The 26,361-nt window shown below is 43.9% G+C and overlaps 2 protein-coding genes across 4 annotated transcripts in view; one reads left to right on the top strand and one right to left on the bottom strand.

The window, feature by feature from the left end:
- Nucleotides 1–26,361, bottom strand: part of si:ch211-232b12.5 (zinc fingers and homeoboxes protein 3) — a 46,342-nt gene that overhangs the window by 1,602 nt on the left and 18,379 nt on the right. Inside the window, exons 1-2 of one of the 3 annotated variants that reach the window (XM_034584694.1) lie at nt 11,398–11,736; nt 390–3,291 (exon numbers count right to left, since the gene is read on the bottom strand). In XM_034584694.1, coding sequence (XP_034440585.1) covers nt 390–3,094 — 2,705 coding nt within the window. In that variant the 5' untranslated portion in view covers nt 3,095–3,291; nt 11,398–11,736. Of the gene's footprint in view, nt 1–389; nt 3,292–11,397; nt 11,737–26,361 lie in introns of those variants that run through there. The other 2 variants (XM_034584696.1, XM_034584697.1) reach the window with 2 other exon arrangements.
- fam83d (family with sequence similarity 83 member D) lies at nt 14,236–18,877 on the top strand. The gene is made up of 4 exons (XM_034584700.1): nt 14,236–14,820; nt 16,355–16,522; nt 16,989–17,113; nt 17,521–18,877. The coding sequence occupies exons 1-4, from the start codon at nt 14,335–14,337 to the stop codon at nt 18,419–18,421; spliced, it is 1,680 nt and encodes a 559-aa protein (XP_034440591.1). The 5' UTR covers nt 14,236–14,334; the 3' UTR covers nt 18,422–18,877.

Genomic DNA, 26,361 nt, shown 5'->3' on the forward strand with positions numbered 1-26,361 from the left:
GTTGACTTGCCTCTCGGAAATCTATCTCACCAAAGACAATTGTCATGATTTATTCACATATATTAGCATGCGCTCTCAATCTATAATTCAACACTTCAGACTTCGACTTAATCTAAAAATAGCATCTTAAACACGGACCTTTGATTGCCCAAATAAGCTACTCAGCGTTAGTACCTGTACGCACTTCTCCTGCCTCCTTTTTACTGTACATCACGCAGCAGCCACTACAAACAAGCTGTCACGCTTTCATCACTCCACCTGGCTTTCACAGTTTCTTTGATTGATAAACAGCCCTAAGCTTGTACAATATCATAAGACACTTGAATGAGAAGTGTATCTTACTTCAGAGGCTTTTATCTCACTTTGTAATTCGAGCACAGTGACTGTACCTGGCCTGATTGCCATCAGTCTGTTGTTCGATGAGTGACTGACTGGCCACTGGCTGCTGGTGGTCGACTGCTCTCTCTGACCAGGGATCCTGTAGGACTTCTGGCGGCGCCGACTCCTCAGCTTGGCCTTGCTCTCCGCCCCCCTCCGACCCCATCAGCCCGAGCAGCGGTGAGTATGAATCCTGCCACACAACCTGCTGCCCTGAGTTCAGTCCTGCTTCTCCTTCAAGGTGCTTGTTCGTGTCTTTCTCAATAAATTTCTTTTTGGCTGCTTGGGGGTCCTTCGGTGATTCAGCTTTGCCGTCTCCGTGGGCCCTTGCCCCCTCCTCTGACTCCCCTGGAAGTCGCTGATAGGTCTCCAGCCACTTCAGCTGCCCATTCTTGTGGCTGTACCTACAGTCGCTGAACCAGCGCACCACCTCTGATTTGGGAAGGCCCGTCTGGATGCTTAATTCCTCATACTGCTGACTACCGGGCCAGCGGGTGTTGGAGAAAACACCTCGGAGGATATTCAGCTGCTGGGGGGTCTTGTTGCCCCAGGGTGGGGAGAAGGGCGGCTGAGAGGCGGACACTTCGGCTGCCTCGGAATTGTGTTCTCGATGTACAATCTCAGATGTGGTCTCGGATTCGTTCATCTTCAGCCTCTTAAAGTTGATCTTGATGGGGTCGACTTTCAGCCCTGGGCAGCCTCGTTCCACAGCAAACGGATCCTCATCCTTAATGAGCTGCTTTAAGATTGACATGCCTTTTATTGGAAAGTCCTTGTTGCATTTGCCCTCATCTAAAATGGATGACATGCTTTTTGTAAAGACAGTGGTGCTGGTGCTTTCAGTTGGGGATTTGCTGGCATGGTTTAGGTTAGGTACACTGTCATTACTGGTGGTACTGGGATATTCACTGCAAATACTGTTGTTAGACTTGTGGATGTTGTTGTTGGGTTTGTCGTCGTGCTTTGTGGTGTGAGCCGGCTCCTGTGGACTGATGACGCCGCTGCTGTGACTGTTACTGGTGACGCTGGATTTGCTGGTGTTGGTGATGATTGCGTGACTCTCGGTGCTGTTTGAAGCTTCCGATCGAATTGGTAAACAGTTGCTTTTGAGATTTGGTTTGCCGTTTGTGTCAGCAACACGGTGCTCATCATTATTGCTAATGTTGGCAGAGCAAGTGGCAATGCTGTTGATGCTGTTTGTGGGGCTGCTGTTATGCACCGGTTTCCTGGGGACAGTCTCAACACCATTACTACTGCTAGAATAGCTGCTGATGCTGCTGCTACTACTGCAACTACTGCTGCTACTGCTGCTTCGACTGCTGCTGGTGCTACTCACAAAACCACCGTTTCCAGCCATGTCCAGGCTGACGCCATTGCTCTTGACTGTCTCCACAGTGGGTTGGGTATTCTTGGTCAGTACCTGTGTTGTTCTGACTACGGGTGGAAACTTTGGGGGGATGATTGGAGTAGAATACGAGACCCTGGTGACATTGGGGTTGGTTGACATGCTGGCCTGTGTGGCTAGGACTCCGAGAGGCCTTGTTTTTATACTGCCATAGGGAACTTTGGCCATCTGATAGTTTGGTCCTTTTGAGCCTGGCTGGGCATGGACAGTGTGATGAGTTACAATGTGATTGACGTGCCGTTGCACAGTTGGCTGCTTCTGAGGCGCTCCACCTTGGAACACGGTGTTGAACATCTTCCTCCTGGCCTCCTCGATCTCTTCAGGAGACCAGCTTATGCCTTGCTTAAGCCTCTGGGCAGTAAACCACAGTTTGATCTGCTCCTCTGGGAACTCCGAGACCACCGTCAGGTAGCAGAGCTCGGCTTTGGTCGGGTAAGGGAACTTGCCAAAGGATGTCTTGAGAAAGCTGCTGGTGTCCATAGCAGCATCGTAGGTGGGGATGCTGCTGAGTGGGATCATCACCTTTGGAAGGTCTTTAGTGGAAGGGGGGGAGTAAAGGGAGGGAGTGTGCTGGTGAAAGACTTGGTTGGACACTGTCTTCGTAATAACGTGAGCGACAGATGTCCTCGGCATAGCTGGGGCGCGAGAAACACTTAGAGCCCCATTTTGGAGTTCAGGCACATTTGTCAGCATGCTGGGGTCTACATCCTTTCCAGGGTCGATCTTCCGTACCTCCACGGTGTGAGAAACCACAATCCTTTTGTGCTCCCCCTTGGCTTTCATCATCTTTGCAATAGGTGTTTTGGTGAGGGAGATCCCAGATTCTCTGTAGTCTTCTCCACTTTCCGTGAACAGACTTTGTTCCACAGTTGTTACTCCGTCCCTCTTGTTGACATTTAGGGAGGCAGTGACCAAGCCCTCCATTATCTTAGGGTGGGCAGTGGCGTTATGCAGAGCCAGACCCTCGAAGCGGACGACTGACACCCCACAGTTCAGGCAGTAGAAGGTGGGCTGTGCCCTGAAGTCTGAGTGGCAGTTGTGCATGTGATCCAAAAAGTAGTTTAGATCTCTGGATTCAAAACGGCAAGTCGAGCAGCTGTACGTGCCTCCTTTTTGCATCTCGCTGCCACTCTCTGATTTGGAGGAGCTGTGAGAAAAATGGCCAGACTCTTCTCCAGAGATGCTGAGTATGCTGTCCTCTGGGATTGTTGGTAGGAGTTCTGGTAGCGAGCCCAGTATGATTTCCTCACGCACATGTTTGGATTTGGATGGTATCATGCAGGGTACAGTGGATTTCCTCTTGCTGGCCATCGTGCAGCGTTGTGTCGATGGAAGAGTGAGTGGTGATTGGTTGTCCGGTATGATAACAGAGGGTGGGTGGATAGTGGAGAGGGTTGAATGGAGTTTAGTGTCATGGACCAGCCACTATGAGATCACAGTGTTGCTTCATGCCTTCTGCCACTTCAGGACTCCTGTCACATGGACGAGTTTAACAGCTCCCAGGGAACCTGTGAGGAAAGAGTACAAAAAAGAGATGTGACTCTCTCAGCCCATATTTAATTTAGTCAAAAAGAAATGAGAGTACAACACAGTAAGAACATGGAAAACATAGGGATACAAATTGGAAAAAAAGATCTTGAACACCATGCGATTGATAGACAGAATCCTACACATGGAAAGTATATTCAAATTGTGTTTTTCTATTTTAAACCTTGAAATATTTATAGATAATCCAGCAGCAGGATGCAGAGGAAGCAAATAGACCCACACAGAGTAATAAGTGTAGGTGGGAATTCAGTGTAATCAGTGTAGGTGGTATTTATCAGTAATTACAGCGCTGAAGTAGGAGTCCAGGGCTTTTTCTTTTCAAAGAGCCATACGAACTATGCTTTATGTAACCTTCAAAATGAAGGTTACATAAAATTACTGCATAGAAAGAGGCGGCAAATCTCAGTCTTGACATATTATTTTAATAAATAAAGAGTTCATCAAGAAGGTTATTATCAATATTTTAAAATTACATTGGGCTGATACCGAAACCCCCCGCCGCCATGAAATATATAAAAAGGAGAGCAAAGAAAAAGGCTTTTAATTGGCTTCCGCTTTTTCTCTCTCTCTCACACACACACACACACACACACACACACACACACACACACACACACACACACACACACACACACACACACACACACACACACACCTTCAAATCAATGCAGGCTGTCTGTGTTCTTGTTATTTACTAGGATTTACAGACTGGTGTCTAGCTGTCACTTTTTATGAATTCAGAGAAAAAGGAGCATAATAATCCACAGAGCCAGAAACGACCGTCTAATCTCGACAATATTTGTTCTTTTCCTTCACTGCTGCCATAGGTTTGGCTCCTCTAATTACTGATGGCATGCATCCACTGAATTATTTTTAGCAAAGCCTCAAGATGCCTAAAAAAATGTAACGTGTAAGAAGCACTTATATTAAAGCTAATGTGATAGTGTGTACAGTGAATGTGATGTGCCGAATATGAATCAGGGATAGGATCTTTTTGGCAGATACCACTTGCCTCCCTACAGGAATAACCACTAAATAAATATTATTCACAGACTACTATAGCTTTTTTGAGAGATTTTGAGTGGGATGCACTTCACCTCTCCACACTGATAGTGAGCTGGATAACCTTAGCAGCTGTTTCACATTGTAATACCGACCACAAATATGCAAAAATGTCCACGCAGGTTTGGGTTTGCGTGCAAAAATGTTGTCCTTGTGCTTGTAAGTGTAGATAATATTATTTTAAAGGATATGTGTTTTTTACAGGGGGAAAAGGTAAATAAAAAAATAAACTTTAAATGTTTTTTGTCATTTTTGCCAGTGAATAACTACTTTACTACCACTTGGTTTTGAGCCATATGTTTTACATTGAACATTACAGTGTATCTTCATGTACCTTTAAGGACCTGAAACATCCCCACGAGGTCAGGGAGGGTAACTACAAACACATCTGAAGCCACTTACAAGCTGCCGACTCAAACCGCCTCATTCTACATTTGCTCAACAAAGCAGCATGATGTCACATGCGTGCAAATAATCACAGTACACAGATCACTGGGTGCTCAAATCCATTAGCAAACCACATCCAAAGGCTTCTCCCATCCTATAACACTGCCTTCATAAGGATGGATTGTATTTGCAGACTTCAACATGTCTCCTTCTTCCTCTCTGCGTTATGTAAAGAGAAAAGAAACATGGCTCTGCTCCCTCACAAAGCCACAAATATTTAACAGAGTGTGAGAAAAGACAAAGGATACACTCCCATCAGTGTTACATTAGCTATGCAGCTGCTTTGAATCGCTATTTTAACACTGAAAAGTACAGAACATGTAAAACAAATGATGAAAAAAAAAAGAAGTGGACTGGACCCTCTGCCCTCTGCATGAACTTGTGTGACACCCACCTCACCCCCATGCACACGCACACACACACACAGCTTCTGTATATCACATCTGAGACTAGAGAAACATGGATGTGTGACATGCTGCTGAAAACTGGTCTTGTCCACATCACTCGTTACCTTCTCATGCAAACTTATGCTCTTGGGAAAAATAAAACACACCATATCATCCAAACCCAGCCCTCTGTTGAAATCCAGCATACCTTGACATCACCTACTGCCGTTGGTTGATTACAAAGAAAACGGTTTCAAATACTTTCAACATGTTTTTTTTTGTTGTGCTACGTTTGCACATACCGAAAAGCACTTTGACAGACTTTCATTTTACTGCTTCCACGTGTGTTCACCACGGCCGGCTGGACGGTAAATAAAAGATGAACCTGTTCCAGAATTAAAACCTTCAAACTACTGCCCCAACAGCACTGATCCCAGACTGTGACATCCTCCTCTTAACTATACCAGTTTTTTCATTTCTCCTGCTTTTCTGACAGAAAGAACTCAAACAAAACAAAACAAACAGCAAAAAAACTAGGTCACCAGCATCTTATGCAGTAATCCCGGTTCACTGCATCCAGACGTGGGCATGTGCTGTATGTTCTGCCGCCAGAGAGGTCATGATATCCTCTGACGGCACACTCGATTAACCCCTGGTGAGGACACTGCGTTCATTGAGTTTGTTCCACTGAACCAGGGATTTAGACAGTCAGCTTTCATGCAACAGAGGGATGTAGTCATGCACATCTCAAACATCTGTGTGAGAGAAGTCACAATGTTATAGAACTTTGTGGAAAACAAAAATCTGGGCAGGCTCGCTTTCACTGCGGTGAAGTGGTTAATTTTGTTTGTCCCACAAACAGCACACTGGATGCCAAGACGTTTTACAAAATTAAGTGATGGAGAAGGTAATTTGACTGTGACTGGTGTAGCAGCACCCAGAGGGGACGGCGGTCTGCGACCAGACAGACGCTGGCCTAGTACAGAAGCTCCCCTCCCCGAAAGAACACACATTCCACTTCCTGCATGAGAAAACCCAAGACAAGCCAAAAGTTGAGAAAGGTTACGTAAAGAATCAGGTCACCTATCAAAAGAATGGGCTGCTTTATCTGGCCAGTGAGACGTGCGATCAGACACAAGACAAGGGCTTCCCAGACAGGGAGCCAGTGAATGGTTCCCTCTGAAAAGCCGGGCCTTGTGTTTCAACGGCGAGTTAGACAACACTCAGACGATCACTGTCCCCGGTGCGTCGTATGTTCTTGCACTGGCACTGGGGGGGGAGGGGGGGAGTCTTTTCATCTCGGCGGACCAGGGGAGTTGTATCTGAAGTGAGGGAAAGTGGCAGAGCTCTCAGAAGTGCTTTCCGAACACCCACGCTCAGCGTATGCGGAGGGGCCCTGTTCTGCAAACTAAAACCCGCATTGGAACCATTCAACTTCTTGAAAACAAGCGTTTCAAAACAAATGGGATTAGGCTAGGTTTCAATTCTGATGGCGCTTTATACGTTCTGCCTGATTTAATAGCAGCTTTAAGTTATACAGGAGGGCCTCCCTCACGCGCTCTCACACTGTCATTTCCATAACAATATTATATTTACATCTCATTAATATGTATTTAATTGAATTCTCTATACTTTAAAATGGCAAACAGCTGAGTGGGCTGCTCCCATCTCCAGAAACCAATTGAAAAAAAGCAGCATGTATCCTCTTTCATCACCTCATAAACTGCTGCAGTAATTACAATATTACAATAGGAAAAACATGCCCAATCTACAACGAGCTGCTACCAGCGGGAAGAGAGGCGAGGCTGCGAAAAAGGTTGCTCGACATTAAAATTTTATTCAAAACAGTCCAGTGATTCAGACACTCCCAGATCGTTGGGTCACCTACAGTTGACATTAACAAACAGAGATTGGTGCTTTTTGTTGTGCCGCCTGTCACATGAATGAAAATGTGAAGGCTAGAGGAGGAAGGACAAAGGAAGACAAAACTCAGACATCTGGGAATGAAGTGAGAGGATGACTGATGATGATGACAGGCTGTGCTGTTTCAATATTCCTCCCCGCTGACACCTCGTAGGCACACGTCTCCACACACACGGCGTCCTCACACACTCCCTCCTCACCTCTGCAACATTTAGCACCTGCACCGTTCTGAAAATCTTTCTTTGAACTGAATAACTGACGAGGAGTCTCTTGATGCGACAGTCGCAGAAGAGCTAAAAAAAAAGAGGCACGAATTCTTTCACTTATAACAATATTTATTTTGCGTGTAATTTGCTTTGACAGTGATCCGCGGCTGTCTTGCTTCAAAAGTCAGCCCCCAGCCCTTCTAAAGAAATTGGTGTCCACTGGGAGTTGTTGCTGAGACAGCGGGGGGGGGGGGGGGACTCCTGACAGATACATTTGAATGACCCAAAAAAAAAATCTGAAAATCTGTTTAGCAGGAACATTTTCTGCCAAATGTCCATTAAATAGATTAACGTCATGTGAGTGGATCAGCTGGACACCCAAATATAAGCCAGAGACTGAGAGCAATTACTGTCTTGCACAGAAAAGAGATTGAGAACAATGGCGCCTCATTTATAAGAGAAACGTGATCCAGTGCTGGGAGCCTTCAGACGGCTGACTGTCTAATTGCGATTGTTCTCTTTCCTGCATGTCTCCTGTGTCCATCATGCTGCCAGAGTGGACTAATGAGAGATGTGTTCGTTTGACTGTAGGGTGGACATCTTTGTGTGTGAACGGCACTGTACATTAATAAGTTTCATGCTCCAATGTTACGTGTGCAGAAAAACAATTCAGAGTCATAAGGGTCATTAGCACGAAGCCCTGTACCAGTCTACACTGCATTCTCCACCCGTCCAGCGTGCAGAGACTTCAGTGTGTAGGCTCTGTCTTGGCTGCCGGCTTGTGTTTTTTTTTCCTACATGGGTGTGTTTGTGTGCGTATTAGTGTCTGAATGTCTGAGATGCAGGTGTTGTCAGCCATCTCATCCTCCTCCTCCTCCTCCTCCTCCCCACACACACACACACACACACACACACACACACACACACACACACACACACACACACACACACACACACACACACACACACACACCTTACCTCCGTGACTGCAGTCTTGTCCACTGGGAGACTGGTCTGTGGTGCCACTCATGTGTTAACATTGCCATGGCAACCCCTTCTTCCCCTTGCCCACCTCGCCACACACACAGCAGAGTCACTCGCCCACACCCACTAACCTCTAGACACACACGCGCATATACACATATACACACACTGAATTCCTTAGACTGCATCCGGTGCAGGACAAACTTAATCCACATGCCCTGCCAGCCATCTTTGAAAAGTCCATTCATGGTTCAAGTCTCTTTCAGCTAACTTTGGGTGAGGTCCGCAACAATAACTTGGCCGTTTTGTCTCGTGAGCAGTTTGTAGCGACGCTATAATCCCTGCTCCACTGTTCTGATGTGTTTTACAGCAGTTGATCAAAGAAGTGTCGCAGCTGTACACGCTATAAATGACCTCCCGTCTCTGTTATTGTCTTGTTAAATCAGCGCCGAGGCCTGAAGACCGATGCTGTACAGTGCATACCCACTGCACTCTACTGTCTGTCTGAGCATCTTTGTTGCATGGTCCTGTTTTGTGTTAGTGAGCGTTTACTGCTGAAATCTTACATTGTTCTCCGAACGCTTCTATCTGTGCCACAGATGAATGACAGACAAATAAACCATGGTGCGCAGAGAAAAAAACTCTGAGTCATGCATCCTTTTACATCACTTTTGATGAATAACTTCTTCAGTTCTGTAGCCAAGACTACAGGCATTCATTTGGCAACTTAATGCGTAAAGAAAGAAAGATGGCGGCTTACTGCACATTGTAGTGTCCATCCTAAAATGGCTGACATCACAGCCTCCTCTAACTGCCAAAGCCTGGCAAATGCCAGCTCCTGCTGACCAAATCTTTCTTGCATGGGACAGAGAAAGTGGCAGGGGCTCTTTCCCCACTAGCCTCAAGGTCCCCCCCCCCCCCCCCCCCCATCAGTGCACAGGCGTTTCTTTTGGTTGGAACTGTGCAAACATGCTGCTTTAGTGGGTCTTTTGAGCGGTCTGGGCTTCAATACGGCATTGGTCAAATGACAAAAGCGATACCAAAAAGGGTGAAAGACCCAAATAAAAGTGAACCTGTATAGCCCGCCGTCCTTTTGCTGGAGAAAATGGGGCTCAGCATTGTGTTCCGGGGAATTTTCTGTGAGGACCATGAGGTATGCTGCTATCATGAATGCTTGTTTTTACAAAAAACGTCTGTAAAATAGATCTTGTTGGCATGATCGTCAATTTTCTTCTCTCAACTCAAGGAATGTTGTACACTCCATGTCAGCTAAATCTGCAAATCATGCCCATATGACCTTCCTCGGTATTCTCTGGCAAGGGATTCATTTTGAGCTGAGGGAAGCACACACAAACATAACATCCACAACGGCTGCAGTTAGAAACCGGAGCACCAAATCCTGAAAAGTACAGTACAGCAGGTTTGTGAGGGGCGGCATGTGCAGAGACTCTTCTCTGCAGAGGGGAGTGGGCAGTCTTGGCCCACTACATTGTGCCTGTGTATACAAACACTCCGCTGTGGCCATAACGAAAACTGTGAGCTGTGCCTAATTGCAGGGAGTGAGGGATGAAAGGCAATATGCCTGGCCTCATTAGAGCAGTTCCGAGAAGGGAGATGGAAGAGCGTTCCCAGGGATCCACAAAGAGAATTGACATTCCCCAAGTGTAAGCGTCCTGCTGGAGTGAAAACCTCCACACACGCTGAACTCACTGGGCCAAGCTGAACTCAGTCTGCCGGAGCTGCACAGCGAGAGCTCATTTACCTTTGTTTTGCCGGTCATCACACACGCCTGCAAATTAACTATGGGAGAGAAGAAATTGCCCACTGGAGAGTGGACTGCACTCCACACTTGGAGACACTGTCCACCTACTCCTGCAAGAAAAAGCTAAATTTCAGGAGTGCTGCACATGACCTACATTATATGTAACAAGCTTATGTGGTTCAATAATTAAAATACATTTCCTTAAATTGCCAATGATTCATCCTCGTCCTGCCGCCTGCTTGAATAATTTTGGGGTGTTGTGGACACTGGAGCCACACATGATCCACTGAGGCAACATTAGTCAGCACAGAGGACCCTCCCCTATAAAGGCAGAGGAGACACTTGGCATTCAAAGCTTGGCCAATATTTATGCAAAGATATCAAATCTGACTGCAGAGGAATTGATATTTTCTAATACAATGCTGACTGATAATCCAAAGTTTTCAAAATATCTGCGTTCCTGTGATATGAGCAGCTCTCCTGACTGTACTGTATATGCCTCGGTGTGTGTGTGTGTGTGTGTGTGTGTGTGTGTGTGTGTGTGTGTGTGTGTGTGTGTGTGTTTGTGTTTGTGTAAGAGTAGGGCAGCGGCACATGTTGGTAGGAGGAAGAGGAGGAAATGAAAGAAAAAGTCCAGTGCACAGAGACACGGGCCTACCTTTTTTTCTGCTCTGGCAAAGGGGAAGAAATGTGTAGAGGGAGAGAGAGAGTGATCGATAGGGGAAAACTGATAGTTCTCTGTGCAGTTTGAACATCTGTGGACTTTCTTTCACATCTGTCGACGAGGCTGCTGTATAAGCTCTGCGTTCAGAAGTCTTACACAACTAAAAAAAGCGCTCAGACTCGCGGCGAACAACCGCGGCGCGTTGTGCAATAAAATAAAGCAGATACGCCACATTGTATAGGGCGAGAGAGCAGCGCAGGACGCAGCCAGACGGAGGATCCGCTGTTAACTGTGACAAACTGACGAGTTAACCCGTCTCCCTCCATTCACACGGCTGTGGGGCAACACACCGCCTCGGAGCCGACGTGCCAAAGGCGATCTGGCACTCTATATAACCTTATGAATATTCCCAAAAAAAATCCTCCACCCCCCTCCTCCACCTACTGTCGCCATTTTATACATTGGCGACTTCATGTAAACTGCCTTGACTACAGCAGCACCACATGAAAATTCAATATTCAATAGCGACGCGTAATTTCAAGCAACTTTACAGAGATCGCACCAACGCGAATAACGAGGCGTGTGTGCGCGTCAAATATTTTTTTTTTTGTGAAGAGTAGATGTGTCCTTACCTCAGCACACGGCGGGGAAAAATGGAATCCGACATTAATATATAAATGAATAATATTGGATTAAGCTCCGATCGTTGCGCTTTGAGAAGAAGAGGAGGCGAGCAGGGGGTGGGAGCTCTCCTCAAGTGAACCCGGTGAACTGGCGTGAACCCGTCAGTGACCACGGCAAGGTACATTACATTACATTACCTTTCCAACCCCTCAGCCACACTGTATGGAGACGGCAAAAACAACTATGGTCGGCGGCGCAGGACGAGGCAGCTCCAAAAAAAAAAAAAAAAAAATTAAAGCGAGTGTATTTCCTATGAACACGTGATTCGGAGCGTCATCCAAAATCCAAAAGCCCTTTCATCTAAAATTTTGGAGAGGGGCGGGGATGAGATGAATGTGTGTATGTGCGTGTGTGTAAAGGGGAGGAGGAGGAGGGTACGTATACTGAGCCCAGTGCACATTTGGGTATGTCGTTATAGGGGTTTAAGGCACATTGGGTTATACATAGTTACAATGGCGCCGGGAGCAGCCTGATGCGCGCATGGACTGCATTGTGTGTAGATTTGACAGTTCAGTGATCTGCTGTTTCACTGAGCTTCATCACCCAAAAGGTCCTCTTAATTAGGTCACATGTCTTTCTCAATATAGATGGCTGCTGTCTTCTGACAAAAAAAGAAAAGAAACTTGATGGGCTACTATGAATATTAATCGTTGTGGGAATTGTCGTTTAAAGCACAGGCCTTTAAGCACACCGGTTTAAAATAGACTTTTACGCACACGCGTAACGGTGCAAAGACCAATTTACGCAGATGTGCTGTAAATGTAGCCTAGATGTTCATGTTCATTTTTAACGTTTGAACATAAAATACTCATTCCTTGGATCGCATAACAATGTTTTATTTCGGTTTTAATTATATAGGTGTAAAGTGTGTTTTAGGGCTGTGACCCTCATGACCTTGTTGGCCTTCTGTGCGTAAAAGCGCACAGGGAAAAGGCTCAAATTAGACATCTTTAGAAAGAGGGACTAACATAAAAAGGGTAATATAATAATAATAAAGGATTAACTATAGCAATATATGTTTTTCAAAGATATTAAGCAAATATATCGACAAAAATGATTGTAATAGTAATACAGAAATTACTTAAGCTAAGGTTATCCTAAAGCCATGCATGGGATATATGGACACATTATGTCTACTTAAAAAAATATACTCATATAGCCGATTTAGAAATTAAGTTTACATTATGAGTAACAGGAAGTGGTACAATATCCTGTATATTACATCAATATAACATTATCATAGTTGTAATGCGTATATAACTACTACAGACCCTCCAGTATTAGAGATACATGGATTTTCACTTCTTCTCACTTTGTCCTGACTGGATTCAGACGTTGCAAGTATCTGTGGTCGTGTACAGTCAGGAAAAACAAAGATTCTCAATCAGGAAGATGAATCACTCAATCATTTAAAAAAAAATTCTGCAGAGGTGAGTCATGTAGTAGGGCAGGTTTCGGGTTTGGTACATTTGATTTAAATACCTGTTTGTCTGGATGCAGTAACACATGCTGATCTCAGTGGCCTATTGTTTGAATGTATAACTATAAAGTGTTTTGTTTGTGAGACAGTGGTGTGGTGGTGGTTTGAGCTTTTGTCAGATTCAGGCAGACACTGCTCTTCAGTGGATTGTCCCATTATATTTGGCCCACTATAAGGCCAACAGGACATCATCCGAGTGGAGTGGCAGATCAGAGGCTCCCAAAATAATGGAGACAACATTTCTATTTTGATTTGTTTGAAGTAAGGTTGTAGGTTTACAGTTTCTTTAACATATGGAATAGTACGATGTAAATTTAGGCTAAACGGGTGATGTTTCTACACAGTATCAGGATGTATCCTCTGTGAGGTGTCACCAAAGTTACTAAACAGATCGTCAGCAGCCTTGGTATTTGTGAATGAGCCTGCCCACTAAATGTAAAGTGCTAGGTCACCGTGTTCCATTCCACAGATTCATTATTTCTAAACAGTGTTTCTTTGAGAGTTAAAATCTGGTGCCTAGAACGTGCAGGAGCCAACAGAGGTACTGTTGCTATGGTTACTTTACGCACCTTGTTCACTGATTTTAGGTGATAAACTGTTGATCAGATCTTTCCTGGTAACAATCTGTGACTGTGGCGTGACAGAAAATCTTGTTGACGGTTAAATAGGCATTTTTTTTATTACAATAACACGTCTATAAAATAAGATTTTATATATATATGATAAATGTAGACATTTAAATCCACCATGCCTTGGTGTAAGCTGGCACAAGTTTCTTTACTGCAAAATCAGGAATTACAACCATTATTTATGATTGTTTTTCAGTCCTGTAAACAGATGAGCTACCAGCTTCATGCATTAAAACGCTGTGGGCCTTAGATAGTGGGAAATGTGCTGCATGTGACTGCTTCACACCATAAAACAGAAAGTGCTGCTGCTCCTCGTGATTGCAAACAGCTCCATGAGCTCTCCTCAGAGTGACAGATGAGAGGCAAGTGGGCAGATGGCTGAATTATTTTCCTGCATGTTTATCTTATATTAAAGTGAACGAGAAACCCTCACTGCAAGCAGAAAGAGGACTGACAGCGTGTGTGAGTACCAGGAATAAGTGTCAGAGTGGGAGCTCTGCTCTCTGTGGTGTAACCGGATCAGGGCAGAGCAGAGGGGGCTTGTTTGCTTCCAAACGAGCCAATGAGAGCAGCTTTACATTAGACTGACAGGCTGCCTCGACGAGCCGGGAGACGCTTTTCAGGTTCCACCTCTGCGCCACAGCCAATACGGAGCCACGACGCACGGGAGCGCAGGGAGACAAGAAATACGAATTTGTCTTCGTGTACGTCAAAGCCGTTACCTGGCACCTGCAGTGGAGCCTGTGAGGACAGGTGTGAACACAGCAGCCACAGAAATGGCTCTGTCGCAGTGTTTGGACGATTGTCCTCTGAGCCTGACTCCAAAACGCACCGGGACCGGAGACCTGAACCTGCAGGAGGTCTACAACGAGAGGCACAGGCTGGCCCTGGAGGAGCTGCTGTCAGGAGGAGTCGACTACTTCCTGGGATTCCTCGCCAAGGAGCGGATCCCAAACTTTCTGTCGGACGATGAGATCCAGCGGATCCGGAGCACCGCCGTGCTGCCCCGGTGCGCTTCCGTGCACGGGGAGGAGCACTCGCTGGAGCAGTCGCTCAGCAGCTCCCTGGACTGCTCCTCCGTCACCTACTTCCCCGAGGTGTCGGACGTGGAGCCGCCGCTGCTGGAGATTGGCTGGCCCGCCTTCACCGCGGGCTCCTACCGGGGAGTCACACGGGCCGTGGCGCACTTCCAGCCCAGCTACGGGGAGTGCATCTACAGCTGCAAGGAGGCTGCGAGGCGCATGATTAAAAGTGCCACAGAGGTATACACGATGGGAAAATGTGCTTCAATGTAATTATTTTCTAACAGGTCCATATCAGCTGCCAAATGATTCTGTTATTTCACTAACAAAATCACCATCCTGAAGGGACTGGTACCATGTTTTGTCAATATTTTATTCCTACAAGGTCAAACATGTTATAACTAGCTTTCATTTTGATTAGTTTTTTCTAATCATCAGTTATTTCACATTGTAGTTTTGTTTTGAAATGTTGTTTAAAATCCTTTAATTTCCTGGTTACTCTTTGTTTATATGTCCTATACTTGAATAGTTTTATTTGGTTGTGTTCCATTTAATATCGATATCTTATCAAATAGGCCTCCCACTACAAAATAAGTGTGTGTTTGTGTGTGTATTTATACATATAAAACTACTTATTTAAATATTTTTGAAGGCACACTCAAGTTCTAAATCTTTTTCATCCTTAAAATACATGCCAGATTGTCCCCATGGAATGTCCTTGATCAGCCAGAATATTAGAAGCTGAGTTTTTATTTTTTTTGAAATCTTGATTAAAAAGGAAGCAGTGACCAAAGGATACAACAAACAAAAAAACTCCCCACAGCATTCAAATTCACCATGCTGTTCCTGGCGGGAGCTGTCATTCCCATCTCGATTTTTGAAAAGAAACATTCCAGCGTGAGGAGCGTAAGGAGAGTCTGGAGCTTCAGCAGCACCTCAGGCCTGTGTGAGGTCTGCGCTCCAGATGTGCCTCGACATGCTTTGCTCCCCTTCGTGAAACTTTGCATTCTCCCTTTCATTAGAAACCTGGAAACCCTACATTTCAAACCTGGTTCACAGCTAGACGATGGTGGTATACCAGTAGTGTCAGTCTCGCTACCAGTTGAAATGTAGTATTCTCATTCAGAGATCGCCTGTCCTTTTGTAATGTTAAACCGCCTACTGAACATAGTCTTTATTGTACACAGAGGCCTCTGACTGTAGCAACACACTGTGTGTGTGCATTGTCACTGGTCAACTCATAGAAATGGCCTGGGCCTGTAAATCTCTCAAATTGAACTCTGTTGTTGCACATTTTCCCTTAAAAATAAGCACCAAGACATAGCATCCAAATAAGGTGGAACTCCAGACAAAGCTGCATGTGGGTAACTCCAGTTAAAAGCAATAAATCCAAAATATGTAAACATTTATGTCTAATCCTCACCACACAACCTTTACCACAGCACGTGAAATTCCATTCCTCCTCGTGAAAAAGAGAAATCTCAACGCAGGAAAATGGAGGCAAAATTTATGGTGCACCTGTGTCCTGTACAGAAGTCATTTGTTTGCTGACCAAGCGTTACTGCCGATTGCCATGGAAACAGACCACAGTCAATAGAAAGCTCATCAGCGTACACATTACAGGGAGTGTGTCGGACAGAGATTCGCTGCTCTGTTTGAATAAGGCCTTGCATTTGATAATAATGAAAACACAATCATGTGCTACATCTTGGAAAGCACGGTTGCAGCCCTAGAAAGAATTCTATTATATTACCTCTGTATTTTTCCACTACAGGTGATTGCCATAGTTACAGACTCCCTGACAGACCTGGATATCTTTAGAGATCTTCAGGAGGCATGTTCCCAACGCAGAGTCCCTGTCTACATCCTGTTGGACCAATTAAGTGCTCCTGGTTTCCTCAAGATGTGCAGAAATGTCGGTGTTCATCTGGACGACCTTCGGGTATGTGGTTAGTTCAGTAAAACTGGGTGTGGCTCTGTGTGCACAACAGGATCATCAGATGGCATCACATTAACATATGTCCTTTTAAAGGGTTCTTTTTAAGTTTTTGCCATGACTACATAGCCAATATTAGCATTAAAAGCTGTTTGCTTAACAATCTAGTTGGCAAGTAAAAAACTTTGTTCCTTTACCTTCCACGTCCTTCTTGACACTTCCTGATACAGCATCAGTTTCCCTTTCTGCCCCGAAGTAGTGCTTCTCAGGAGGTGTATTATAACATCTTGTCACGTAAATGCAATGATGGCTGAAGCTGTTGGCAAGCGACCACCACCACCTGCTCCCCAGTCCCCACAAGGAGCCATTTTCAGCTTCAGAGAAAACTTACACATAGCACCTTTAAGATTTGAAGACTGGTTAGGTCTTTACTTAACTCTCATTCCTGTTCTCTCTTTTTTAATCCTTACAGCAAATGAGAGTTCGAACCATAACCGGTACGACTTATTACATGAGATCAGGAGCGAGGATAACTGGGAAAGTTCACGAGAGGTTCATGCTGATTGATGGAAACAGAGCCGCTACAGGTTCTTACAGGTAACAGCCTTCTAACCATTTTATCTAAAGTCGGCTATTATGGAGAATGGAAATGCCTAAAACGACGGTGTAAAATAATATACATTTTTCTTCCTAGTTGAGCAAATGTAGCTGTTTACTTTCAGTCTTTCATGTCAGTCAACTTTATTGTCAATTCTGCCATATGTACAGGACATAGACAGGTTTGAAATGCTGTTTCTCTCTTATCCCCTGTGTAAACATATAAGTAGACAGGACATATAAGTACGCAACATATTCAGGACTCAAAACATAGTACACAGTACAACATAGTATGCAGTCATAAGGCACACGGTGGATAGGATGAGAGAAGTGCAAAAATTGATTGAACGTGCAAAAATACTTAATGGGAAGTAATGTACATGTTGTTAAATGTTACTCCTGTGCAGGTTCAACTGGACTGATGGCAAACTAAACAGCAGCAATCTTATCGAACTTTCTGGCCAGATAACAGAGAAATTTGATGAGGAGTTCCGCATCCTCTATGCCCAGTCTCTACCTATAAACACTCGAGGACCTCCAAGTGTCCGAAACAGCGGCATCTATGAGAAGCTCCTCATCAAGCACTCGGTCACCTCCTCCCCTCACTTGGCCAGAGAGAGGCTTGTGGATCCAGTGTGCCTGACCAGCACGCCCAGCCGCAAGCCCCAAACCTTAGCGGTGCAGCAGCTCACACTTGATCCTTCAACTCCAGATTGCCGTAAATCCAGCCCACGGTCTGACTCCTCCACTATAGGTGAGGACTGGATGGGGCAGCATCACATGGAGGAAGAGGAGATCCTGGCTGGTAGCACGACTCAGCCTTTCCCCGCAGAGCAGCTACCAGGGAGAGAACCAGCGATACCCAGCACCGTCTCCTGCCATGCCTCCACTCAGACCAGCAGGTCAGTGACAGACAGTGACACCCAGACGGACCTCCAGCTCACACGACAACCCAGCATCATCACACAGGCAAGCACAGGACAGAACCAGGCCACCTCTATATCCTTTTTGCCGTCCAGACAGATCTCGCCCACCCAGGCAGCTCCAGACGACACCTTGAAGGACTCTTTCCACAAGCTGACCAAGGAGCGCCAGTACCACTACTCCACCATCCGCTCCAGGCTGGAACACATGATGACCGCACTGTCCCAGAGGCGAGAGCTAGCAGACGTCACCAACATGACTCAGGGGCTTGGTGCTCACAGCAGGCAGAGGGCACACAAAGACTGGGAGGAGCAACCAAACCCCAGACTGCTTGTTGAAAATGCGGGCAAGGGCACGTGGCCAAGAGCCAGATGTGTACACTAGTTTTCCTGCAGGGATTTTGATGGTGGGGGGGGTGGACAAAGAGCTCTTGCAAGGTTTCTAGTGGATCTTCTGTTTCATATAAATGCTTTTGGCTCACGCAGCTTTTTTTTCCATTTGTCTTTTATGCTTTGCCCACTTTAGTCCTTTTCATGCTGTGTCCTGTCCATGTCGAAGCAATTTTTGGTGAAATGGTAATGCATGGCTGAAACTGATCTCGCAAATATTAATTTCGACCAAAGACACTGTGCAATAATATTTTTTTACCATGTCAGTTTAATGAATATCATTTGCTGAAGAGGTTAAGACTGGAAAATATTTACTGTAGTATGAATGAAAATGCATGTTTTGGTTATTTCAATCACATTTGACTGCTGTAGCCACATCTGATCCTCATTCCAGAGAGCAGCTGGCTCTCACTGTGCCTTGCTATTAAATGAAAAAGTATTTTTTTCTAAATGAGGGCTCATTTCTTTTGTCTTTGTGTCTCCTTGTTCTTACTTGTGCACCCTTTGTGTTCCACTCTGCCTCATCGTATTTAAAACTGCAATCAGCTCCTCCAGTTGAATGTTGGAGACAGAATAGCTTCGTTGTTCGGGGTGTATGTAAAGAAGAAGCTGTGGCAGATTACAAGTATAGATTAGGATGAACGCTAAATCACTTCTTTATGCAGACAAGGATTTTACAACTGCCAATTCCTTGTTGTATGTTTATTCTCTGCACAGATTATTTGAAAGGACTCAAAGAGAGGATTGGCATTTATGAGAAGCTCTACATTAACAACAATCTAGTCTAAATTATTCCGAATCTCCACACAAAGTCAATCATGGACACCATGTGCTACGGGGCCTGGCACGAATGTGAGTTATGAAGCCTTTCAATCTTCATGACTCAGACCGAAGCACAAAGGTCCTGCTGTGATTATCAAAAGTTTCTCAGATCTGGTTTGAAGAGTTCCCAGAATGCCCTCTTATAAATGAATTACTGGTGCTGAGTTTTTATGTGAATAATGTTTAACTATATGGAGGAGATGAGGTGTTGCCACTGCATATCAAGATGTAGATAGCTTTATTGACAAAGGAAGGAGGCCTGTATGTGGTTTTAATACACGATGGAGAGCAGGAATCAGATCACAAGATTGTGCTTACAGATGAAGAACCACTTAATACTCATTAACTGATAAGCGCAAGGTTTTTTTTTGCTCACAGCTTGGTATTATCAAATATAAGAAATTTAAGGGTTCAGGTTATAAAGAAAACAGTATTATTATACTATTTTAAACATTTATTTAAATATTTTACATAGAAACACTTAAATTAACACAAAAATGTGCCTTTTAAATATTTTTGTTTTCCAACAGGCTGTTGTTGGGAACTGCTTCGACAACTGAGCCCATATTTCAAGATACTGTAGATGAACTGATTGATAATTTCTTTGAATGAAAAACGTCATACAGAATAATACAGTATTTTTACTTTAGATACCCAGTTACATTTAATAGGCTAACATTAATATTTAGAAACAGTTAATGGATGTTGTACAGTAAGACATGTCAAAATTATTATTTTCCTGATGAGCAGGTTTAATCTCTGACCTATCATATCAGAAAATATTAAAAAAAACACTGTAAATACGAGTACTTTTACTTTTTAAGAACATTTATCTGTGTGTACATACTGAGGACCTCTTCCATAATTTACCTGCTTGTTGCTATGGTCACAGAGATGACTCACCCAATATCAATTATTTAATACATTGATTAATTGCAGTTTGAACCATATTGGCATTATTTGATATAGTGTGAGAAAAACTGGTATCACCCTAAGACTTGTTTGACAGACAAATGTAGTAAAAGGTCAGAATAAAACTTTATCATAGAAAAACAGAAAAGACGAGAATTAATTTAAAAACAAGTGGTGTTGTTATGAATGTTTTCCATTTACAGCAGGCCACATCGTTATCATTCAGACGTAACACAGCCAAGACTTGAAACTATTACATGGCAATAAGGAAAACACAGCAGGCCGTTCAGTGGCTCCTCCTGTGGCGCGTGTATCTCCTACCAGGCAAACACATCAAAAGCCTCTGCATTCATTATGTAAAATGGCGTCGCTGAAGGGAATCGATGTACAAGTAAATACAATGGTGGTGATATGTGAGAGAATGGTATTTGATTGTAATTGGCTGCTGCAAAGCAACCACTGGCTGCAATCAAGGAAGCAGCAGGGGATCCACAACACAACAGTCTGCACCTATTAGGCTCGGCTCACTGGTAAATAGAGAACATCACATATTCCACCTCACATGCAACAATTAAAAAACCATATCTGTGATTTACTTTTTAATTGATTTCCTCCCTCTTAAATAGAAAGTGCCTATCTCTAACACATTTCAGGATCCCAGTTGTGGTGAGCATCAGTGGCAGGACTCAGCCACCAGAGAGAGCCCTGTCCTTAGCTAAAACATGCTCACTGTTCTCTCCCCCACAGTTTCTCCTGCTTTAGTCCCCTCACAGAGAAGGGCTGCAAATCTAGAAAAACCCAGGGCTCGTTTCTTAGAACAAAATAACACCATGTTATTCTTTTTTACCACACACACTTTGTGGATTTATCACAATTCACAAATGCATTTGTTATAAATTCATTCTGGTGCCTCTCACACTGTTTTTAAGCTGTAACACGTTCATGTTTGATTTAAGGTTGACACAGCAGAAAGAGTCAAACAGCCACCATCAGTTGTCCTCCTCAGGTCAATGGTGATCCCCGGAGAATTGTGGCACAACCTCTCCTGCTGCATGCTGGGTACAGTACAGTCCTTGTGGATGTCAGCATGTGTGACAGAAGGTGTAACATTATATCCAACCAAATATTGTGTGTTTTCGTATCCAGTCAGTCAGCACGCATATAGCTTGATAATGATAAATCACAATTTGAGAAGTCTAAAAAAATGGAGTTAGTAAAATGACAGGATTAGAAACTTGGCCAAATTGTTTGATGAGGGATTGAAGAGGAAACAGAAAAACAAATGTCCAGAAATAAAAAGCAAAACAAAATAGCCTACTCTTTACTTTAGGATACTCCCTAAGCCAAACCAAATACAATTATGTATCTAATTATTCTCTCTCTCCTTGTCTCTTTTTTACATCACTCTCTTCTCGTCTTTATCTCTTCTTGTTTTATTGTGGTTAATTACTGTTATTATTATAAAAACATTTTCATGTTACCTAAATTTCTTATTTCATATGTACAATAATGATAATTACTGGAATTTGTTCCTCATTATTAATTAGGGATGTGGGGATATACAGTGGTAGATACCTTCTTTTCTTTCTTTCACTTTTGGAGAAGTAACTTTCGTAACGGATGAAAAGATACTGATAAATCACAGCTGCAGAACCAGTGACGACAGTAGTGATCAGATTTTTCAGCAGGTTTTACAACATACTGGGTGTTACTTCATTTGAAAATTTTGTACATTTTAGCATATTCAAAAAATGGCCCGGTTGTGTGTGATATGATGGCAGCCCCCCCTTCTCGTCCTCACAGCTCTGCAGAGTCCCACAGGACAGAATAGATCAGGATGACACAGACAGACAGCACCGGCCATGTAATTGATTATCGGGTTTATATCCATCACCGTGTACGTGTATGTCGTCTCCCTCTGTGTCTGGCCGTGAATGCACAGATTGGACTTCTAACTGTAGCACGATGTTTCTGTTATTTCATTATCATATAAACTGAATGAACAATTAGAGCAGTGGAATTACTGTCAGATGTTCGGATTTTGGCTCGGGCTCCTGGAAGTAACGAACATCAGGTTTGGCTTCTGACACTAACTGACAGAGTTAAATGGCTCTCCTGATGCTGAGCATAAACCTTTTAATTACTGCAAACATGGTTGATGAGTTTGAAGCTTGATTACTTGGCCTTCATTAGTCAGATTGTGAGCTATAGTGACTCCCAGAGGTGCAATTTGGCACCTCTAAATACTGCCAGCCTCTGTGTTTAGCAGATACATTCACCCTACAGTAGCCTACACCCGAACAGGTGTGTGCACCCAAATACACACTGTGTACTCTGATGTATGTGCACACATACTTTTTATCATCCTCCTGAACAAGCAGCGCTGTTTGCAGGCGTTTCAGTCTGTTCTTTAATTTGTAGAAAGAACCTGACTTGAGGAAAACACTGATAAAATGTGCTTAGTGTGCTGAGTCCTAGTTTGTCTAACTGTGCCTGTCATAATGATTTGGTGTTTGCTGTGCCATCTTGGCCTTGTTTTCCATCAGGGCGGCCGGTGGTTGTCACTACACTGAGGAGGGAGCGTTCTGCCTCAGGCCACGACACACTGATAATGAATGTTCAGCTCATTGGAAAATAAAGTGTTTCTGAATTATGTGGTCAGGATCTGTCCGTTGTTTGGGTGTGTGAGTCACAGACGCAGTGATGACGTGCAGACGTTCGGTTTGCACAACAGTCGATCACTTCCTGCGCTGCGATGCTGATGTCAGGACAGTACAGGCCGCAGCCAGACTAATGCAGGTGGAAGGTATTGTTGATAGGCTCTTTGTATTAAGCTGCATGTTGGGCTTTAAAAACACGCAGTCCGGCAGCAGCCTTGTCGCTATTTTTAGACGGGTACAGCTGCTCCTTAGCACCCAGCCTTAAACCAGCCATTCACTAGAGATTTATGGCACGAGCCCACGAGAAACAGCTGTAGTGTCTTGCCACTTGCTTGTCCAAGGAGTGCAAGCTGAGGTCTATGAAACATTGCATTTATTGTGTTTACTGTGATGCCTCTTCACAACAGCTGACACCAGTATAAAGTGTAGTTATCAGTGAGTGGGCTGCCTCACGTGGTTGGATGTTTTAACCACAAGTCTGGAGCGTCCGGTGCTGCAGCGATGAGTCAGACCACGGTCACCACGCCACCTGAGTCCAACATACGTTCCAACACTTGTGGCGAGCTGCTCCCCCGCAACACCATGTGTCCCGGCATGTTAGCTCAGCATACTGTTATAAAGCTGAAATAATAACACTACAGATTGTTTATCAGCAGAAAAACACTTCCTTTTTCTAATGAAAGAAGCCCAGTGTTTGCCCATATGTCTCCGGTAAGGACAGAAGACAGAGAGGATTCCAGGGACTTTTGTTTGGTGCAAATTGTTACATTTCTGCCATTGTGTTTCCTTGACACTGTGATCACAGTCCAGTTCACCACGGCCTCAGTCTGACTGTGACTGTCACATGATTATAGCTGTGTAAATTGGCAGGAAAGTGCTGTGGAGATACAGTCTGCAGAGAAATTGTCCTGCTGGTGGCTGCCTTTACGAGCGTGTGTGTGTGTGTGTGTGTGTGTGTGTGTGTGTGTGTGTGTGTGTGTGTGTGTGTGTGTTTCGGGGGTGGGCACTAAACACGCAGCTCTTTTCCAGCCACACTGTAGCAGCTAAGCTTAAGTTTAGCTTATCACTGTCAGTTTGTTGTCTGCATTATTCAAAAGGACACCTTATCAGCCGGGGCGACTCGTATTAGCCGTCTCCACCATGAGCTCTGCACAATGATGTTCTACACTGTTCCACATTAACTCTGGTGTCTATTTCACCAGCTCTCTATCCATTTATTGATGCATGTCTTCCATTGATCCGGCCATTGATTTGCCATGCAATCCATTACCCATCTGTCTGTTTCAGCGGGCTTTTAAATGATCCGTCAGATTGAGCTATTAAGGGGAGTCGTGGTGAAGTCCAAAGGTTGGTGATACATTCAGTGTGTGTGTGTGTGTGAGAGAGGGGGGGGATGGGATCAGGTGTTGTAGGCATTTAGAATTGGGTTAGACAGTGTTATGAAATGTACAGAGTGCAGAAGTCATCAACATAATTGATTAGAGTAGCATCGTCTATATTTAAACAAGAACCCAAAATGTGTAGGACATATTCATTAAAAACTGAGAAGTATTAATGTGTCTAATTTAACATTTTATTGCTGCAATAATACTATTAATGAGTTAGTTGAATTGCTTACCTTGTGTTTTGTATTTTTAAATACATTTAAATACACTAAAAATAACAGTTACAGCCTAAATACAGCTCAAACATCTGCTTTTATTTTTTTAAATATCAGAGTAAGGATTTTACTTGCTCAACCGAAATTCATAGGAAGCGTTTGACATTTGTTAATCCTAGTTGTTTTCTTGCTGAGAGATAGCTGAGAAGATAGATATGTCTGTCCGTTAAGTATCAAGTGTTAGCTATCAGGCAATTTGCATGAGTTAAACATAAGTTGCTTTCAGACATGCACTGAAATCCGGACCTTTTCCTAAAACTTTCTAGAGAGGATGTGTGTGAGAATGCAAATGTCCATGTCACTTTTCCTGCCAGCCCCTTGGTAAAATGTCCAGAAAATGTCAGAGTGACCCCATGTACAGTAAGAACAGCCGGAAAATGTCTGGAGAATTAACAGCGAGCGTGTTGAGGACGATTCTTACACGCATCAGGGAAAAAACGAATGAAAGAAAGGAGCCATACACGTAGACTCCACCGAAAATATGTCAGCTTGGAAAGACAACAATATTTAAGTGCTTTTGTCGATAAGTCCCGACGCCGGTTTCAATGTGCTAAACAATAAGAACATGCTTTCTGCAGCAGAACTTGTACATGATGTCCTTCCCCTGCATGCTCTACACAGATACCACCCCTCCACCGAATGTTCCAGACATTTTCTTATTGTGAAAGGCAATTTCCCAGACATTATTATTCATTTTCTGAAAAATTATAAAAAAAAGGGGAAGCTGGGTTAAAAAGCAAGTAACCTATAACCTACATCTAACAACATTTCTAAATGCCCCATCTTGTTTCATCTGTACACAAACTGATGTTTGAGAACAACATATTTGTCATTTTTACAGGAAGTCACATGCTGAAGCTGTTTCTTGGCCAGGCACAGTGACTTAGCTACAGCTAAGCTAATTGTCTCCTGGCTCTGGCTTCATACCTCACAGACAGAGAGGAGAGTGGTCTCAATGTTCTCATCTAAGTCTTGGCAAGAGACTGTCTAACTATTCCTTCAATTTTAATGGTCCTTTATGGCCTGAAGCTCATGAAAATGTTTCAGAATTTAACTGGGTAAACTTAAAAAATGCTCGGTCATCAAGCTAAAAAAACAGGTTGTGTTTTATCTGACATTTTGGAGGCTTTCACCTGACACCAGCAGTATTAAAGAAAAACACATCCTCCACATGGCACACTTCTTTAAAGTTCTGGAAGTAGATTTTTTTTTTTGCACAAAGATAAAAGTGTGCTGGTATTTTTGATGTTTCATGCTTTTTTGAATTATGGTGTGGGTTTTCCAGGGCAACACTTTAATCTTCCTGTAAGAACACACTTTGAGGAAACAAAGAAAGTGCCACCAGCCAAACATAGATGTGGGGCGCTCAGTTGTACGGGAGGGGTTTCAGATTGAGATGCAAGATGGATTCATATATATTCATGAATTCAGTCAGAAAAGTCAAACGGAAGCAGTATGATAATCTTGCAGTAATTGCATTTTTCCCTCCAACTGTTTTTGGCAGAGCTGAGAGCAACATCCTGCGACGTGCGACGGGGAAATCAGCGGCGAGGGAGTGTCACAGCGGTGAACAGTAGATACACTCTGACCCTGTACCTGAGGCCAGCAAATCCACAGCGAGGTCAAGTGGTGGTTATGCCAAATCCATTGGATTCATGGGTAATGGGATGGCCATCATTAGTCCTGGGATGGTCAATTATATGTTTAATTAAGCAAGACAGACGTCAGATAATTGAACTATTGACTGGCCTCTCTGAGTCACATTTGTCTTCTGATACAGGGAGGTTCCAGCTGAAGTCATATCTGATCCTGAGAGTGGATATAAAAAATACAGGCCTTTTAATTGCTCCACAGATTCATTTGATGTCCTGACCCCTGCCT

Source organism: Hippoglossus hippoglossus, chromosome 5 (genome assembly GCF_009819705.1).
Source record: "Hippoglossus hippoglossus isolate fHipHip1 chromosome 5, fHipHip1.pri, whole genome shotgun sequence".
Classification (NCBI taxonomy): domain Eukaryota; kingdom Metazoa; phylum Chordata; class Actinopteri; order Pleuronectiformes; family Pleuronectidae; genus Hippoglossus; species Hippoglossus hippoglossus.

What these genes read in the sequence shown, in the direction of transcription:
- fam83d (XM_034584700.1), top strand. Translation starts at nt 14,335, where the DNA reads ATGGCTCTGTCGCAGTGTTTGGACGATTGTCCTCTGAGCCTGACTCCA. An exon ending in TGATTAAAAGTGCCACAGAG is followed by an intron (nt 14,821 to 16,354) that starts GTATACACGATG and finishes TTTCCACTACAG; the next exon opens with GTGATTGCCATAGTTACAGA. An exon ending in GCCGCTACAGGTTCTTACAG is followed by an intron (nt 17,114 to 17,520) that starts GTAACAGCCTTC and finishes ACTCCTGTGCAG; the next exon opens with GTTCAACTGGACTGATGGCA.